Raw genomic sequence first — 20,163 nt, forward strand, 5'->3', positions numbered from 1 at the left:
ATTTCTCTCTACCTCTTTCCTTCTCTACCTTTCACTCACTACCACTTTCTCTCACCTTGAAGACAGCAGCCAAGTTCTGAGTGACATATTGACCCATCAAAGCTGAGCAGTGATTGTATCTCTATTGATCTGTGAAGGGCGCAAAAGACAAAAAATCACATTCTGAAAGAGAAAACTAAAAATAAACGTCCCTTTGTAACGAGAAAAAAGAGGAGTGGACGTGTAAGATGTGTTTCTTTGTGTTCTCTCCTCAGGGACACTGGTGTCCACCATGCTATTTATTGCAGCAAATTTCCTGGTGAGCCTGCAATAAAACCTTTTTTTCCTTAAGTGCAGTGAAACTAATTCATAAGATGCTTGACTTTGCATGACTCAACAAGCTTTCCTAACGCCACACCTTGGATGTGTAGCACTCTTCACACAGCTCACTGGCTGAAATAAAAACCCAAAACGCCTTTACAATGCAATCCACAACACGACCCGCAAGAATAAGGACGTGGCTGTGACAAAATAGCTTTTTTCTACATTTGTGGTCTCACTGGAATCAGTCAATTCTGTTGGGGGCATCCTTGAAAAAAAACCAAATCTTTGGATGTCCATTAAACCGGTAAGGTCTCTTCAGGCACTGGCTACCAGCATCAGGAGCTGGAGCTGTCTACACTAATGAGACCAGCGTGTCCACACTGGGCACACATAATTTTTACCCAGCATGCAGAAGCCAGCCTATCATGAACCGTCCTGTGCTGGAAACCCCTCCCATAACCCACGAATGGTCTCTTCTGTCTGCACAAGAGATCAAAGGCAGGCAGGAATGACCATGGTTGCCGAGGCTGAGAAACACAGCCTCGGGCCAAAAATGAGTGGCAGGTGCGAGCTCTCCATACGCTGATGAAAAGAGCCAGTGTGAGGTGAGAAACCAGACCATTTCAGTCCTAGAATCAGTTGCAAGCTATTGTTGTTCAGAGAAGTGATGTGAAGTTGAGCTAAGGAGTTGTATGAAACAGAACCCGTCTTTCCGTAGAACTGTAATATAGGCAATGGCAGCTTGAAGCATGCTGTAACCCCACAGATAAAGGGAGATCGCACGTGCCACCTCTCCCAATCACAGTATCCATCGCCATGGTGAAGCACTAACTCACAAAGGAACGCATTTCCTCTAGGAACTGGGTCAAACCACCAGGCCTCTAGGCCATGTTCTTCTTTGTGAAAAATTCTCACAAAATAGGTTAAAGGTATCAATGAAATTAAACAAATTATGGGACTGTGAGCAGTTTGCTTCATGGCTCGGGAAAAGTGAATGAAACTACCTAACCACCATCTCTCTGGCCGTCTCCTGAACACACTGATGCAACCTGAGTGCCTGCTTCCATGTGCCAAGCTGAGGTCAAGTCAGTGTACAGGAGGCAAGTCTGAAGGTACCAGAATAACCTCCCATGAGGTCAGTCTAGAAAAAAGCAGGCTCAGACACGCTCAGGATTCATTCCCACATTTGACATGGATCATGTCAGGGAAAACCAATGGTTTCCTGGGCTCCATCAAAGTGGTTTGACCCTTTATTCTCAACTTCAGTTAAGAATATTATGAATTACTTAATATATCAAGTATATTTAGAAGGGTTCACACGACTCTGTATTCTGCTGTTTTCAATGCCTTTATCCAGAAAAATCTACTACAAAGAATGCAATTTTAAGCATTGTTAGTGCCTGTATACTTAAAGTAGCCGTGTCTCTTTGTACAGTTCTTATTTATGGTCATTGAATGAAAGCCAGAGGTAGTTAGGATAGCTCAGGGCTAATGGCTAATAGGCGAATGTCATCAGTATTTCTCATTTAATAGGCAGCCTAATTAAAGTCCATCTCCAGCTACTTCTGAAATTATTATTGGTATCCAATTATTGACAGCTGTCTTGACTGAAAAATCTTCGCTTTCAACGGGTCCCGTGATACCGTTGTAGTAGTAGACTGAACTGAGCTGTTCTCCAGATGGGGTTTGTCTCAGGAATGCTTAGTTATGCCATGTGATACCTTGTGGGCATTCACAAATCTAATCACTCGTCTCTGTAGAAGACCTACTTAGTGTTGTTGAGAAGAAATACAGATCTACCTCCTGGAGATATTTTCTTCTCCATTGATGTTCTGCTCTGACAGCAGGCTCAACAAAAGATCTTGTTAGATATCTCCATCTGAACTAGAATTTGTGAAACTCGAGTCTTTTAAAAGTTAGGAGGAAGACCAACGCTAAGGAAAAGTAACACATATGTTGCTACAGGGAAAGTGGTTAACCTCATAAAAGCAATCCAATCAACCCTTCACACTTATTTCGTCCTGGGCGAAACAGCCTAAAATTCTTTCTCTTTATCTGACAATGAAGTTGAGTGGATTGGGATTCACATGAAAGCCGTGCGGAAAATGAGCTAGCCTTGAAGTAAATATCCGGCTGGGACTACTGATTGCTTCTTGGTGCTGTGCTTCACACAGCCGTGCGTGTCACGCCTTTATAGCAAATTGACAGAATCGACGATAATAGCAACATGGAACAAATGCACACACAAACAAAGATATCCAGGAGGCAGGAGGCCGTTTAAGTGATTTTAAGCGGCACGGTCGCTGTCGAGAGGTGGGGGCGAAGCATGACGCTTCTGGCTGAGCTCTCCAGTCCTTGACCCACTCGTCGCTGATCCAGTTGGAGGTCTAGCGGAGGGAGGCACGTGATTGTCCGCCTGCCTGAAAGGATCCGAGCGCCTTCAGATCACTTCGTCCGGCCTACGAAGTCTCTTCTCTCCTAGACACGCACCAGTGATGAATGGCTGTGTGGTCACTGCCTGGTTCAGGGAAATGAGGTCATCATGGCCTTGTTTGGCCAGGACTCAAGAACAATGCACTTCCTGATGAAAGGATGCTGGGCAGAGCATCTCAACAACAACATTCCGTGATTAATCGCGCAATTAATTGCATGATTAATCATAGGCCGAGTCGAACACAAAAACAATTGCGTCAACCACACAGTGTTAGACAATAGCAGCCCCACTTATGGCAAGCGAGCTCAGACTTAATACAGGGCGTATTATCAATAGCCAGCCAGCAGTATTGACCATGCTGGTCTATTACTTTACAGCATGCCACCATGGGATTTGGTGCTTGATTTATGGACGGCTGATTAACTGACCAGCATCTGTTTCGGTGCTCTGGGAGAAACAGCTGGTGGAGTCAATTCAGTCAGTACACCTTCTGGCTGCCTCAGAGTGAGTGTGCAGTGTTGGCCTGAGATCTAAACACAGCAGAAAGATTAGGAGAAGAATATGCGACGCTATCTCACCCACTTCAGCAAAGTTGAAAAGGAAGGTGAACCCAGCATCAGCTAAGCCGCGTGAATAATGCATCAGATGATGCTCATCTTCAGACAGATGGGATTCATTCTACAGTCACACCAAAGAGGGACTCCGCAGATCTTAATATTTGGCAAGCGTATCTCTAAGTGTCCATTATAAAGCGATACGAGGGAGGGGAGTGGCATGCCGGCCGCGTGGAGTGGAGGATTAAGGAGATGCGCGTGACACGTGAAGGTGAAGAGAACGTGCTCCGAACACACGGGGAGAGGAAGCGTTCGTTCAGCACGCGACGGAGCGGCGTGCACGTTACGTCGATGCAGCCCGGTGCATTTAACGGCGTGTCGGTCTCACCGAGCCAGCGTAGACACTCACGAACAGCGGGAAGGAGGGAGAGAGAAACGTCAGGCTTAAAACAAAGACACATTTTTCTCTGATCTGCGAAGAAAATAATTCAGGCTTAAAGACCTGGCAAAGGTCTTTACGATTTGGGTTTCCCTTTACCTGTGGTTCCGATAGCACTTCTTGAATTTTTTCTGCAAACGTTTTGTCGAAGGGACTATAGACACCAATTAAACAAATCTATCCCCTCTGCCCCGCTAAGCCGCGTGTGCTGGCTCGACCCATCAGAGCCCGTGCTAATGGTGCTTCCGTGGTTTTCTGAAGAGCGCAAGAGACCCAGAAGGGTTCAAACTCTTTGCCTCACGGCACTTAAAATCGCACACTGAGAGGCAGGCTGAAGGAAGTGCTGCTCAACTCTTGTTCTCTGATTTGAACTCAACACTACTGGAGGCTGGTATGGCAGGATTTATCTACACAGGACTGCTTCCTGTAGTTCCATAATATCCCTTATTATGGATACCAACACATTACATACATGGAATGAGACAGCACACCGCCACTGACAAAGCTGTTTTTCTCTGTCTTCATAAATGAACAGGTTCTGCTCAGTAGATTGGCCCCTCTTCACATCTGATGACTGCGATGTTTTGTTAATGAGTCAAGAGACCCGCTGCGCCTTTCTGCGTGCTAAATGACTAGATCACTGTACTTTGATCACAGAAGCTAACATTTACTTTCACAACGCCAAAGACACCATCAACAAACCTTTCTGCCAAATGGAATATAAAACAGAGCAGAGACAAAAGAAACGTCACCATTGACTTCGAAACCACATGGAGACAGACTTAACGCGCGCGGGCGAAGCCAGACAGCTCAATGCCATCCGCAATTTCTGTGCCACGTTCCGGTCCAACAGCACCCAGGAACTGCTAATGTTCACTCCCCCCTCAAAGTGAAAGGGGGCAAACAGGCATCTCCACATGCCAATCGCACGAAGCCCCTTGCATGGCAGATGGCTTGGCTAACACAACAGAGGGTAAAACGCAGCGACCCGCTGGGTGAGAGCACTCTGAGGGAGATTTCATTAGCTCTCAAAAGCCCCGGTTTTTTTTCCATGAATGCACAAAGAGAGGCGCAAGTCCAACGCCCAGCGTTGCCCAGCATGGGGTGCACGAGTCACCAATTACGGGTGTGGCGGTGGACCACAATGGATTGGCGTGAGGGAGACATCCGTAGATGCAAAGACGCAAGTCAGACGACCAAACATTCTGTCCTACCAGGCGCGCACACACACTTACACACAGAGATGCCATCTACTGAAAAACTATTGCCATCATTGAAACCCTCTCCAAAAAAGAGTGAATTCAGGAGTCTCCGGCAGTATCTGTTAACACAGTGCTGATAGTGTCTCTTCACCTTCTCTCCCTCGTCATCTCTGCTTCTCTCTCGTCCTCGTTACTGCCGATTTCTTATTCGGAGGTGTTTATTTAACGTTAAGTGCCAGCATACATTATATTTTTCTTTTTGCTCAAAAACTGGACTTTCTGGTTGAATGAAGAAGATATGCTCGTCCTGTTCGCCGGATCAATTTAATAACGTGCTACACTCAGCAAAGCTCAGGATGGCCTTAAATGAACTGGCGCGCGGCCCTGAAAGCTGTTCCCTGGAGTCCCCACTCAAGGTCCATGTTTGCTAAATGAGTAAAGATGATAGTTTTTACAACTCAAAAGGGCTTTAATGAAATCAGTTATATATCTGAACACAGCTGCTTATTTAACGGACTGTACTCCATCTGGTTGGCCACGTGTCTAAATAAAGCCTCAGTTTCACAAAGAGCTGTTTAAAGGAAGTTTGTCCTTTGTAGTCTACAGAATATGGTAGTTAGCATTTATCATAAAGTATGTATATAATTCTTTATTGGTGCCTATGTATATAATTCTTTATTTGGCCATTAGGGGGCAGTGTCACATGAGTGGGAGGCCATACTGGGTGATTGTCTGCACCTGTGGTAGTGATCCGACACGCTCTCCTTTTTCTTACTTATCCCCTTGCTATCTGTTGTGACATTCTTTTCTTTCACTTCCTAGTTTCTGGATCCTCAAATCAGTAACTATACACCTAGAACTTCACTGAGAACTGCACTTTGTTTTGGATTAATAGTCAATCAATTTTCCCTTTGTAAATGTGGTTTGGTCTTCTTTCTTTATGTTGCATCCTTTGAACGAGATGGGTCATAACCCTAGAAAAGAACATTCCTACACTTTTTTTTGAACACAGCATATCCTGTTTGGCTCACACAACCCAACCCATCATGTTACGCATACAAGTGTGGGTTAAAATGAGCACAAACCATACATGAGCAGTTTCAAAGCTGTTCATGCACTAAACATATTCATATCTGACAAAACATATTCATATCTGACTATACATACTCATGTCCCACGGACAGCTTTAACCGCGGAGTGCCTAGCCTCCCACTAAACTTCAAAGATACTCACAGCACCTTCACTCACTTCATCGCCCCGTCTCGGTTCCTCCCTCTCTCTCCCTTGCTCGTCGGAACACCACTGTCTGTCACTTCCAACCGAGCACATCTTCTAATCCACGCTCCCTCTGCACTGCACCCACAGAGGAAACGTGAAAGCAATTTCAGGATATAATCTTCCGAGCTGCCTTTCCACTCACACGGACGGCAAACGCTGGCCTGACGAGCGTAAGCCTTCTCAGTCGCCATGCTTCCCATCACCACCCAAACTGGGGTTTCCTAATCCGTCTCCAACCCCCTGAAACCCCTCATCTCTCTATAATTAACCCTGCAGGAGATGATCTTGTGGAGTTCAAACGGCTCCCCCTATAGTTGGCAGCTTAGGCGGCGAGGATCTTTGTGGCCGCAGAAGACAACCCCCGAGGTTCCTCTGTAATGGGCTTCCTAATGGACGTTTCATTTATTGATGAGATTCTGGGCTGGATTAAAACCATGGAGGACGGATGAACCAGGAAGAAGCGGCAGGCGGAGTCCTGAAGCAAGCCGGTGGGAAGAGGGCGTTCCATGGCTCGTTTTCATCCTTCGCAGCCATCTGAGAAGGAGATGAGACATCAGGGATGGAGAGGGAGGTACGAGACAGAGGGAGAGCACCGGTCAGTCTCTCCCTCCCTGCTAGAGCCTGATCAGTAGCTGTGTGGCCAGCTCCAGTGCACAAACGACTTCAGACAGCAGCCGGTCACGAGCGCCGGGGCTCCGTGGCTTTATATAACCACACATACAAATGCAAGCAGCTGTCCTGCGGAAACAACAGCAAAGAGAAGAAGCAGATCACGGCAGCTCTCTCTCTTTACCTTTAAGAGTGATCCACGGGCATTTACTTCAACCTAATTCTCCCTCACATCATCCAAGGGTCACATTCCTAGCTGCCTGCTATAGTACAAAACAAGATTTCCGCACGCTATGAATCAAACACACCAGCATTGTTTAAAGACAGTGAACACAGTTTAAAAATGGAGGCATTATGGAGAACGCAACTGTGCTTGGAGAACAAAGTCCGTGTCAGGGAGTCAGACCGCTATATAGGTGTATGTATGTCAGAAAATGTCATCTGGGGCACTTTAAAAGCAGCCTGAAGGCAGTGTGAGGCAGAGACTGGTATAGGAACTACCTGCCAAATGGAGGGTGAGAGTTTTTACACCTGTTCTGTCAAGAACAAGAGCAACTCAAGGCACCTTATTTCAGCTCCAACATTACCTCTCTATTTGCCAGAAATAGCATTTTGCTAAATTTTAAGGTGAATTTAGGTGTCAAAAATAAAACCTACTGCAGTTAAAAACTGCTAACAATAATTAGACATGCAAAGCTGGATTCAGTTTACATATGAATTTCAGAAATCAAACTTATTTTTGCACATTGGGTGTTTTCAAAAATCGCCTCCCCAAATACAGCAAAGACAGCTGACCTTTTTTTGACTTTGCTAATTAGTGCAAGTCTATTGGAATGTCTCTATTTTGCCATTTAATCGAAGTATTGATTAGGTGTGTGGGTTGTAACAGGCACTGAGGACATATGAACAGAGTGATGGGTGGTAGGGCAGTGGGAGCTCAGTGGTTGAGGTACTTGACTTGTGATCGTAAGGTTGCTGTTTCAAGCCCCACCACTGCTAAGATGCCCCTGTTGGGCCCCTGAGCAAGACCCTTAACCCTCAAGTGGTACTTGGTCATAATTGTAAGTCGCTTTGGATAAAAATGTCAGATAAATGTAAATGGTGGTCTATAATCAGTCAAACTGAGAATCCTCAGTATATTGTTTTTTTTCCATTAGATCCACTACCAGCGGCACACTGCAGCATGAACGTCTCAAAATACAGGCCACGTTTCAACCTGCCATTTTTAGGGACTCTAAAATAAACTGTCAGCTAGTCCAAGCAGTGCTCTTTGGGTACAGGGTAAATTTTCAGAGACTCTGCAGAAACGAAGTGGGTCGAGTGATGGGTAGAGAGGAAATAGCAGGTATTGATCAGGCTCATCTATTACTGTGAGCTGAGCTCCCAGGGCTGTGCTGCTGAGTTGCAGGTAGTGGAAAGGGAGGGGCATTGGACGTGAACAAACAAAAAAACACACAGTGTTCATTCAGCACGGCAGCAGCAAGCCATGTGTAAGCTATCTGGAATGAGCAGTTCATATGTGGTTTGTAGATTAACACAACATGACCCTGTTGAAAATGTGACGAGGCATCAGCACGCCTTGCTGTGAAAGTGAGCTGTAAAGATTTGTCCATGAATAGGAATCTACGACGAAGTAGGAGATTGTGATCGGATGCAGAAGAAGCAAAACAAACGTTTGTACGATAATATAGAAAATGTAATCTGAGGAGGTTTAATGTTTCAAAACATATCGGGTATATCAGCAGAGTGGAGTTGTGCATGCATATATTTGCATGCACACCCATACTCTCTCACACCATACACACACACACACACACACACACACACACACACACACATTTTTTCTCTCTCTAAATACCAGTGCACAACGTTCTCAGGGAATGACCAGGCTGAAGAATGCTCTCATGTGTCATACACACACACACACACACACACACACACACACACACACAGCTGCACAATTGTGCAATCCACCAGGTCCAAAGAGAAACGGGATGTACAGCAGGAGTAGGGCTGCAGAAATAATGACTTTTTAATCCTAATTGCAATTTTGCCCTCTACAGCCATTTAATAAAAACACTGTAACTAATGCATTCCATTAACATCAGAATTTGTTCAGATGCTTAATGCATCATAATAAAGCTTTTCTGGTTATAAACATCCTTGCTCAGTCCCTGGGTGTTTTATGAGTTCAGTGTGCTCATTAACTATTCTCTGACATCCCTTCTGGAAGCATCTATACACATCATTCATATAAATTGCAAATCATGTCATGTGATGTACCATTAAAGCACATCAAGGGATGTTGTATGTGAAACTAGTATAAAAATGCGGCCCAGGCTATCCTGACCCTTGACTTTAATTAAAATTAAAGTTTTATTCCTCATAGTTTTCATATCTATATAACGGTAACATAAGTCAACATACCAGCACTTATAAAACATACAACTCCCCCAGCAATGTCCAGCTATAACTCCCCCCCCCAAAACCCCACAATGAGGCTTCCACGCCCTGCTTCCTCTTTAGTGGTCTGATGGTTTTGAGTGACAGCGCTGCTGAGTCTCCACCCTCCCATGCTGGACCACCTGGGAACAGGATGCTAACGTTGCACTGGCACGTCTATCGCACGTCAGCTGCTGAGGGCTTTTGCGTGGACTCAAGATAATAGAAGGGGCTTCTGGGTTTTGCTGCACCTCTGCATCGTCGTCGTCATCAACATCACCACCACCACGCTCATCACTATCGTCATCGCTGTCTTCACCATCGCCGACACCCCATGCCCTGGAGTTAGAGAAACCCATGCAATGCAGCGCAGTCATCTAGACCACAGCATGAGCACAGCAGAGACGTTTTGCTGTAACCCATCCTAAACCTTGGCACAAAAAGAGCGTGCAATTTTCTGGTTTCCCTTTGGATGCGGGACGGTGGGGTATATCTTAAGCAGAGCTAGTGCTTCGGGATTCATCTTTTTTTAGGCCTTCACCCGACCGGATGGGCCGCACGACTTAAATCGGGGATACAGTAAGCTGCTTTTGCACCACTTGAGAGCAATAAAAGCAGAGCAAGAGGAAGAAAGACAGACAGACAAGATGGGGGGATTGAGAGAGAGAGAGAGAGAGAGAGAGAGAGAGAGAGGGCAGGTTCATAACAAAATTAGTATTCCGTCTGTCTTCCATCACTGGCAAGTGACTGACACACAGCAACGTGAGACAGACAGAGAACCCGAAGGCCACTTCCTGAAGCGTCAGATTACCTGATAAAAGGGCACCATACCAGGTGGCCTGTCCCAAGCCTGTATCAGTATGTGATCTTCAGAGTACAATCGGTACACAAACATACACTCCTCCCAGAATTTCTGCATATTATGAAGCAAAATAGGTACATATTATTAGTCCAGCATATACAACTTGCAGTAGTCTCTATCCCAGAACAGTGTCATAGGATGGTGGTGCCTGACCCTAGAGACCACTCCATGAAAGAGCATTTGACTGCAGGTCATCAGGAGTTTGAACTCATAAAACATTTGGTTACAATCTAAAAGGCTGAGAGTTCGAACCCTATGCAAGCGGACTTGCTATCAAAATCAAATATAATTTTAATAATGTAAAGGCCCTTGAGAAAGAAGCCATCCAACAGGACGGAGCTGGATATTAATCTTTAATTTCTCCCATATACTTGTACATCATGACTTTCAAAAATGTAATATATTTTCTCCATCATTTCTATCCTAAACACTTCAGTACATATTCCTCATCACCTTGTACTACTTCAATATATTCTGCAGTAAGGTCAAAATAAATTATTTGCTCTAGATCACAGATGATTTCCGTGTTTGCAGACTGTCCTTGTATAAACTCCTAGCGTCTGCTTCTGCATCTGTGTCTGTTTGTCCAACAACACTGTGGTATTGTGGGGCCCATGTCAACTCCACCAACCTGAGCATTGATAGGACCAGCAGGCTAGTATGTAGACACCTATGTCAGCTCCACCAACCTAAGCAGGCGTAGGACCAGCAGGCTAGTATGTAGACACCTATGTCAGCTTCACCAACCTAAGCAGCCGTAGGACCAACAGGCTAGTATGTAGACACCTATGTCAGCTCCACCAACCTGAGCAGTTGTAGGACCAGCAGGCTTGTACGTAGACACCTATGCTCCACTAACCTGAGCAGTGGACCTCTTCTCCAACAACCCCCCACCTTGACATGAAATAGCTTGCCCAGTCTCTCTGCATAGCACAACTACATAGAACTACCAAAATGAAAGGAGGTTATAGAATGAGCAAGGAATCAAGACAAGAAAGTTTAATAGTTTATAGTAAGGGCAGTGTATTAAAGCAGGGGAAAACAGAACCAGACCAATTGAATTCTTTCATTCATAAAATTCATTCAAAATGTACTTGGTGTTTTTAACTTGTTGGCGAGTTTGGCCTCTTCTACTTTCAAGACAATCACAGTCATTGTAGGTGACATTTCTGGGTCACAGTGGGGACAATGTGGGTACATTATGCTTGCGTCACCTCTGAAAATAGATGTTTACCCTAATCCAGTACAAAATATACGTAATATAACATTGTGAATCTTGTTGAACCTTATAAAACATGTTAACATATATTACACATCGAATTTAGGGTTTAGGAGAGAATGTGGATGATCGTGTTCTTTGCCATAAAGTGGAAAGTGCTGGTTTCTTGACCACTTTTAGTCATATGAATTCAGAGTCCTTTGATTCACTGTCTCCGTGGCTTCTCTGAATAATGAGACGCTTCTGCCACCCACCGCCACCAAACAAGGCGTGACTGTAGACAGCGTACATGGTCATTGTCCTCCCTCTCGTAAGATAAGGTGCTTTTCTGAGCCCTAGTTCACAATGTGGCTTATCAGAAACAAACACAAGTAAAACTACAGAACACTGAAACTGTGAAGACAGACTGCCTGCCTGCTTACGAACCGGGCTTAAATACATCAGCAGCAGAAACATTTGAACTTTTATTTCTGTTCTGGTGTCTGACATACCTGCGGCAGAGCGGAGCTGATCTGCCGCTGAAGAGTGTCTCTCTCGTGAAGAGCGTCCTGAAGCTTGGTCTGGGACTGGATCAAAGCTTCTTGTGTCTCACGTAAAGATTCCAGAAGCTTGTCTCTCTCGTCCAACATGTTCACCATCAGCTGTTCAAAATTGGACTCTTGATCCGAGCCGTTTTGAGAACCTCTCTGGGAACTCATCGAGTCCCCTTCATTAATAGTTGGCATCACTTCGCACATCATATTGCTTCTCGTTTGGGACTCCAACTCAAAAAGTCTTAAGTCTTCGACTAAATTACTTCATAATGAAAAACACTGAATTATCCGGTCAGAAAAGATGCTTTGATCAGCACAATTAATTCTTCCTATCATTCAAATCGCCCTTAGACATCAGCAAGTCTGTGTCGTTGTGCTCACGGGATTATTCGTTCTGATATCCTTGACCTTTACTTACTCCATGTCTGAGGGCTTTTCTAGTGGTACTCTTCGCCGTCGAGCTCCGTTCCTTTGCAATGCGAATGCATTTCGGTGGACTGATCACTCACTCCGTGAATGCGACATCTGCAGACGTTTCGTGTGTGTTACGGTCGCAGTTCCTTAGCCTTAACGCCCACCAGTTGCAATTAACATGTCACTAAACGGTGCAACGCATGCAGTCTGCAGCATCCTTCGAACCCATCTGCCATCCCCGTGCACGACGCGCTACCAACTCCTCCCTGTCTATGCGCTCGTTCCTGCCGCCGCGTCGGAACAGACGCGCCTCTGCTGCCTCGTGAATAACGCGCGCGGTGCCGAATGTTGCCTGCTCGCGAGTCACCGGTCTTCGCGTGCGTGGGAAAGGACATGTCCGGCCGGCGGGTGTATCGCGAAATGCTCCGGAAAACGCCGGAGTCCCTCACATCAGCACCACGCGACTGGTCTATGTGAATGTCATGCACAGCGATCCCAGTAAGGAGTGGGGCGAAAATAGAGCCATGCGCAGCGCGCCCTAGTGGGTGGACTCTATAAACTGTGGAAGCACCGGTGTGTCATTTCTGCAGAATTTAATATCGGTATTACATATGTATTGTAGAAAATGCTTAGTTCACATGAAGCACGGTTTGAACGACCGATGAGCAAGAAATATAGGAAATGTATTTGCACATGGGCCACGTGTAAAATCAATCTAGCATCAGTAATGCTTCATTTCTGCAAACATTTGTGTCCAGTGCGGAAGTCGGCCGCTCCTCCACGCCACTGCCACTTTAAACATGTCGGGATGACGTAATGTCTTTGAGTTTCACGTCCATCATATTTCTGCTTTACTAAGTCATTGGTTATGAGTAATAAGGCATCCCATTGGTGCGCTGCGCTCGTGCGGCGCGCTGCGCCCAATCCGCCATCGCGTGATCACCGTCGAAGTCTCGCGCGAAGGCGCGCGCCGTGCAGGGGTCAGTTCCATGATGGCTGAAGATCCTGGAGGAGCTCATCCCAACTTCTCTTTCATCCGCACCGCTTTCCCGTTACCTCTGCTGGAGACATGGCAGGGCACGCGGCCCCGGTGAACGGCCACAAGCTTACGTCGTCATGCCCAAGAAAGGGAACAGAAAACGGCTGAAGTTCCGGGCCGGGGATGTTTGCTCGGAATCAGGTACGTTAGCGCGAGAGCTAGCTAGCAGCCGGCGAGGACGGTGCAGCGCAACCTCCACCTCGGGAGTATAAAACACACTTCAGCTCGTATTCTTTGGTTAATTGTGCCGGGTGAGACAGTTGGCGCACCAGCTGTATTTCCGGAAGTGCACTGTACACGGGACTGGGGATTGTGGCATCATCGCTGGACTGGTGCCACGCCTGTACTGGTCGTGAGCTCGCTAAGCTAAAGTGACTTTCTCTTGTCGCAGTGACGGTGGCTGACTATGCCAACGCGGATCCTGCGATTGTGAAGTCCGGCAGAGTGAAGAAGGCGGTTGCCAATGCACTAGAAAAAGAAGGTAAGAGCGCGCGCTAATGACGTAACTAAGCTGGAAAGCTCACGCACCCTTTCGCCTCGAGCTGCGGCGTTGAAACATGCCGCCGCGCGGGAGTGGTTGAAACGGCACGCTCGCTTTTTTTTCGCGTCTTTGCTTCCAGTGAAATTGCTCTGCGGGCTCGAAGCTTCCCAAGGTCCCGTGCAGGAGGTGCTGTCGTCAGCGGTGGGCGCGCGCGAGCGTGCGCGCGACAGCAGCGAGGAACCAGACTCGGAGGAAGGTGACTGCGAGAGCAGGGGCTCGCGCAAGAAGAAAAACAAGAGGCGCAAAGGTGGGGCACAACATCGCAGCGATGTGCGTCCTGCATGCTGATCAAACTTTAGATTCTAGTTTATGTGCAAAAATAGAATAACTTGATGTAAACATTTAAGTGCAAACATGCTTTGTCTGCCTTAACAGCCTTTATTTGAACACAATAAAGTGATCTGTACTTCTTTTCCATCTCTCAAATGTTTTAAAAATAGAAATCAGTGTAAGCAGTGCAAAATATAAACCATTCATTATCCAATATCTGCACTTGTTGCATCCTTGCGCCTTTGCAATTGCTTTTCATATGGAGTAATGGCTGCAAAAGACATGATTTATAGTTGGTCTGGTCCCACTAGCACTGCTAAAACGCGGGTGTACTAACGCGAGTTGTTGTTTCCTGTCTTGGTTTTCACCTACCAGTAGACCATCTTAATCTGTATTTCATTGCTTTTCAGATATTTAAACCACTTCCATATAACTGATGTCATGGTACCTTTTTTTGTCCAATGATCTTTGGAGGACATCTGAAGTTCATTTTAATTTTCAATGGCCACACTCATAAACGATGCATTGCAGTAGAAAGTAGGCGTGTACTTTGATGTGCAAGCAAAAATGAACTGACTGGATGCTGTCGTGTTTATTTCTCCCGTCTGATGGGCTGTAACACCTCTCCCTATCAAGTAAAAATGTCAGAAGCCTATAATTTTTATCGACATTGGTTTTAATGTCCGGCACTACGCAAAGGAAATGTTGGACAGCAATAGTGTTATTGCAACATCAAGTCTGTCAGTGGATGTCCAGCACATGAATAAAGTAGGAAGTCTTTGCGGTAGATTTTATTACCCTGTCTAATTTAATGATGCCTTCTCGTAGCCGGGGCATTTGGTGCTTGGACAGTAATGGCACATCCTACATCTGTGGTATTCGTGTTTATAGAAAACAGTGAGAGCACCGATGGAGAAGAGTATCCTATCGACATATGGCATGTTCTCGCTGCATACATACGCCCTGAAGATGTTTGCACGTTTGCGCTGATCTGCAAGAATGCCTGGACAGTCACGTGCACGGCAGCATTTTGGAAACGACTGTATAAGAGGTAGAACAATCAGGCTAAGTCTTCTTTATGAATGGCAGGTAGAATTAAGTGAAAACATCCCCCAGCTGATGCACGTGGGTAAGACCACAATTGTTCAAAACCTCGACTGAGTTTTAATGAATGGCATAAAAACAATAGATGTTTTTTCCTCTGTTGCTGTCTTTGGTATGTAGATGTATGCTTGCTTCTGATGTTTTTTCATTAATGTTTTTTCCCCCTGTACCGTAATTGATGCGACTTTATGTTCTCCGGTTCTCTCTCTGGTTCAAGACACTACAGTGTTGACGCGGAGCTCCCACCCCTCCTTCAGCTGGACTCCGTTTCACAGATGCATTGCCTTCGCGCCCGTGTGATTCGCTCCCTCTTTCATCTGTACGAGCCATTTAACTTCCGCGTGTCCAAGAGCCCCGCCCTCCCCGAGGCCACTCCCTCCACTCTTCTAAATTCCAAGGTTTGCAGCCAGAATGACGCGACTCCTCTCCACCGAGAACCTTTTGTCCCACAAACGATATGACGGCAGCCAAATGAAACCTCACCTCTCTTCCCCTATCGCAGTGTCTGCTGTTTTGGGTCAATAAAGTGTCTGGAACGAGACCCGAACCGATGTGGGAATTCAACTTCAAGTTTGTGAAGCAGGTAAAGTTCTTCCATTGGATGTCTGTGGCTCACCATGGGAAGTGTCGCGTCGCCACAGTGTGGTGTCGGGTCTGTCACTGTCCTCTTTTATTTCCAGCCAGTTAAGACGAAGAATGGCTGTGGGCGTGGTCTGGCGCTGCCCAGACAGTATAAGGACGTCCATGCTAATCCGGACTCCGATTGCTATCTGCTGCGTGTCACCACCTTTAACTTCATCTTCACTTCTGTCGTCATGGGCCTGACCCTAACCCTGGTGGGTGACCTTGCAGGTTGCCTTTTGTTTGTTCTCCCATTGTAATCATTTTGAAGTCTTTAATAACCCATCCTGAATGCTGTTTCCATGCCAGCAGTTGACCTGTTAACAGTACCAAAAGGGGTTTGGTTGGGTCCTTATCTGTCCACGTTCAGAACCTCACGTCCGCACTGTCTAACGGTCAGGTCAGATGGCAGAGAAATGTGAGCCTGATTTCCCTCCCGACTTCCTCTTCCTGTGTCTCTTCAGTTCACCGTTAACGTGAGCACGGACATGAGGCACCACCGGGTGCGTCTGGAGTTCCAGGATTCCCCTGTGCTCCGGGGTAGGAAGCCCCGAGGGGAGCAGGGTGTCCAGGTGGTACTGGACCCTGTGCACAGCGTGCGCCTCATAGACTGGTGGCACCCCCAGTTTCCCGCGTCCTCGTTCTAGCCACGTCGGCACGGCGCTGGAGGTGGAGGATGCCGCTTCGCTGAGAACATGCTCTGTACCGCACTTCCTCTCCTGCTTCACGTTCTGGTCTGCTCTCTCGTTGCGTTTACGCTGATTGAATCCTAGGGTGTCTTAACTGGCAACCAGGCTACCAGGGTCGAGGGTTGAGTTTGCTCTTGTATGCTCATGTAGATTGCTCTCAACTCTAACCAGCGGAAGTGAATGGCTGATTTTTGATTGATGTAGAGGGGCAGCTTCCAGTTTGTGTTGTAGTGGGGCATGTGGGCAAATGCCGTGAACATGGTGTCGGCACGCAGCAATGAATCTTGGCTTTCATGCTTGTGGAGCCTCAGCTTTCGTTTGTACGGTGCACACAAGCTGCTGTAAATGGTTAAACACGTTGGGGGGGGGTGAATCTCATATACTACTGCAGCACCTTGTAAACATGCTCCAAAATCAGAATGTGTATGAAAAAATAGATGATTGTGTAGTGGCATATGGGATGGTGATGGCATATCATCTGTCTAACCTTCAAAAGATATTTTTGCTGCTGTTGTTGGGTGTGTATTTTTGTTTTCTTTGAAATCGTCCTCATTTCTAAGTATGACCTTACTAATCTCTTCAGTCGGGTCTTCAACACCTTTGCAGCTGTCTTGTTTGGCATTCACAGACCAGTGAAGCAGTAAAGTTTACGCCTTCAAAAGCCCCAGTAAACATCCTTTTTTTAAAAAATGGGATGCACAGACACAAATGACCTTAAATGTCAAAACATTCTGTGCGTAGAAGTTTACAAATGGTTTGCATGCACTGCTGCATTGCATTTGCAAGAAGTCAAAAAATTCAACCCGATCCTACGAAGTACAGTTGTTGAGGGCATGTTCTGAATAAACATGCACATGTGTATGCTGTGGGGTTGTTTCGGTTTTGAAAAGGAGTTTTATCTGGAATTTTGTAGGTTTAAACAAACTCTAGTGGACTTTGTGTGGGGGAATACACAGAAGACTGTTACGCACAGTTAGAAATGATGGAAGCAGTAGCTTTTAAGATATGGTTTAAAAAGCAGTATATCCTTTTCATAGTTCAAACAATGCATCTTATGCAGAACAGACAAGTTTATGGAGCGGCTAGATGTTTTTGGGGCGGGTGTGGCATATAGTAGTCTTAGCATCTTGCGCTCTGATGCATAATATCTGGACAGATCTACAAACGACATGCTTGATTGATCTGTGTGCCGCTTCATGTCCTCCCCTGCCAAATCATGTGTTCTGAATTAAGCTCGGTGGTGTAATGTAAACTACTTTAAGTAGCTCTGTTTTTTGCTTTGTTAGCTGTAGGGCTTGTTAGACTCGTCTACTTTATAGAGCCACGCAAGCGGAGCTTTTCAGTCATGCGTGTTCATCTAATTAAACAGCGTGTGGCTGAACTTGGCTGGAAGGGTTTCTCTTTTGAGTGTTTCTTTGGCCAGATGTGCACTTTTGGGCCGTATAGTTTTAAGTAAATTGGGGTTTTGGTTTTTCTGCTCTCTGATCAATGTGGAAGGGTAACTTCTATGGCAGTGGTATTCAACATTTAGGAAGGAATCTTCATTTTCTTGTCCACAGTGATGACTTGTATATTATTTTATGTTAATGATAGTGAATTGATGCATTAATTGTAATAAATCAATGTGTCCACCTGTCTTTAATGTTTGCTACTTTAATTTATTGTTGTCACAAAGCAACTAAACAAGTGTCTGAGTCTAAGCCCCAAGTGAGCAGGCTAAGGGTGACTGGAGTAAGGACCGACTCCCTAGAGCATGAGGAAGAAACCTTGAGAGGAACCGAGACTCTGCCTCTGACTACCTACAGACATTACTATAGCAACAATAAAACGTGCAGTAAAGACCATAAGGATCAGAAACACAGGCTTTTTTTTAGGCTTTTAGGGTTAAGCCTAAAATTGTTGGTCATTTGTATTGGTCAAATATGCAAGCAGAGATTGGTTAGAGTTGGTCTGGGGGGGAGCGCTAGTCTTCGTTTTTTGTTTCAAATCTTAATTTTACATTTACATTTAGCAGATGCACTTATCCAGAGCAACTTACAAAAGTGCTTTGTTATTTCCTTATAGAATACATCCTAGCCAGTACAGTAGGTTAGAGTCCAATATACCAATGAACTACAATACTGTAGAAATACAGGGATCACTGCTGATGCCTAGAAGTACAAAATATTTTAGACAATAAGTACAATAAACAAGTACTAGAGTTTGTTAGGCAATTAAGGGTCAGTGGTCATTTAAATATTCTACAAATAGATAGGTCTTCAGTCTGCGTTTGAAGACTGCAAGGGACTCTACTGTCCGGACAGCAAGGAGAAGTTCGTTCACCATCTAGGAGCTAGGACAGAGAATAGTCTCGATGCTTGGCTTCCTTGAGACTTGAAGCCTGATATTTAAAGCTGAGCCTTGAGGTTTCAAGTACTCGAGGTACGGATCAGGGTTTGACCATTGCCATCATGTATGGATGGGCTGGGCCATTTTTGGCTTTGTAGGTGAGCATCAAGGTTTTAAATCTGATGCATGCAGCTACTGGAAACCAATGAAGGGAGCACAGCAATGAATTGACGTGAACTTCGGAAGATGGAAGACCAGTCATGCTGCTGCATTCTGGACAAGTTGTAGAGGTCTGATGGCTCTAATGGAAGACCGGCAAGTAGCGAGTTGCAGTAGTCTAGCTTTGAGATCACAAGAGACTGCACAAGCACCTCAGTAGCTTCCTGCGAGAGAAAGGGCGGAATCCTCTGTATGTTACAAAGGAGAACTCTGCAAGACTGGGTCAGATTTGAAACATGAATCGAGAACAAAAACTGGTTGTCCAAAGTTATGCCCAGGCTACAGGCAGCTTCAGATGGTGATACCAGGGAGGTCTTGAAGGAAACTGTGAGGTCCTGATAAGGGTTGGCAGTACCTGGGATGAACAGAAGCTTGGTCTTACAGGGGTTGAGCTTCAAGTGGTGGGCTGTCATCCATTACGCAATGTCAGTCAAGCGTGCTGAGATTCGTCTGGAGACCTGCGTGTTAGAGGGTGGAAAAGAAAGAAATAATTGAGTGTCTTCAGCATAGCAGTGGTAGGAGAAACCATGAGAAGATATTACATCACAAAGAGAAGAGAAGGGGGCCTAATACTGAGCCCTGTGGAACACCAGTTGAGAGTCTACAGAGCTTGGATGAGGATCCTCTCCATATTACCTGATAAGACCATCTCCAAACAGACCCAGTCACACCAAGGCTGGACAGAACAGAGAGAAGAATGTTGTGGTTTACTATGCAAAGGCTGCCAACAGATGACAGTTTGGCAGCTTTAGCAGCATGAAGTTTCTCCATCACTGCTATGAGAGCTGTTCCTGTAGAATGTGCCAGGTTGTAGCCAGACTGATTGGGATCATGCAGCTGGTCCTGGGTGAGGAAAAGAGATAATTGATTGTAAATTGATCGTTCAAGGGTTTTTGAGAGGAAAGAGAGAAGTGATACCAATCTCTAATTGGTTATGTTGGAGCCATCGAGTGTGGGCTTGAGGATTGGTACCACCCTGTCAGTTTTGAACGCAGTTGGTACATGTCCAGAGGACAAGGAGTTGTTGATGATGAAAGGATGCAGATCTCCTGATCATATGACT

At 45.7% G+C, this 20,163-nt stretch overlaps 2 protein-coding genes across 12 annotated transcripts in view; one reads left to right on the forward strand and one right to left on the reverse strand.

Moving 5' to 3' along the window:
- The window catches only part of ppfia4 (PTPRF interacting protein alpha 4), a 64,153-nt gene extending 51,356 nt beyond the window's left edge, over positions 1 to 12,797 (reverse strand). For 5 of the 10 annotated variants that reach the window (XM_081705196.1, XM_081705199.1, XM_035520423.2 and 2 more), the window contains exon 1: positions 11,834 to 12,796. In XM_081705196.1, coding sequence (XP_081561322.1) covers positions 11,834 to 12,082 — 249 coding nt within the window. In that variant the 5' untranslated portion in view covers positions 12,083 to 12,796. Of the gene's footprint in view, positions 1 to 11,833 lie in introns of all 10 variants that reach the window. The other 5 variants (XM_035520422.2, XM_035520425.2, XM_035520426.2 and 2 more) reach the window with 2 other exon arrangements.
- A 453-nt stretch (positions 12,798 to 13,250) lies between these two features.
- tmem183a (transmembrane protein 183A) lies at positions 13,251 to 18,190 on the forward strand. 2 transcript variants are annotated; one of them, XM_027020024.3, is made up of 8 exons: positions 13,252 to 13,469; positions 13,720 to 13,809; positions 13,949 to 14,116; positions 15,031 to 15,190; positions 15,461 to 15,641; positions 15,746 to 15,826; positions 15,924 to 16,079; positions 16,329 to 18,190. In XM_027020024.3, exons 1-8 carry the CDS (start codon positions 13,406 to 13,408, stop codon positions 16,509 to 16,511), a joined length of 1,083 nt encoding a protein of 360 aa, XP_026875825.1. In that variant the 5' UTR covers positions 13,252 to 13,405; the 3' UTR covers positions 16,512 to 18,190. The 2 variants fall into 2 exon arrangements, with proteins under 2 accessions (XP_081561844.1, XP_026875825.1); XM_081705718.1 differs by lacking the exon at positions 13,949 to 14,116 and having other exon boundaries at positions 13,251 to 13,469.
- The last annotated feature ends 1,973 nt before the right edge of the window (positions 18,191 to 20,163 follow it).

Source organism: Electrophorus electricus, chromosome 22, assembly GCF_041902795.1.
Source record: "Electrophorus electricus isolate QZ-2024a chromosome 22, ASM4190279v1, whole genome shotgun sequence".
Lineage (NCBI taxonomy): Eukaryota > Metazoa > Chordata > Actinopteri > Gymnotiformes > Gymnotidae > Electrophorus > Electrophorus electricus.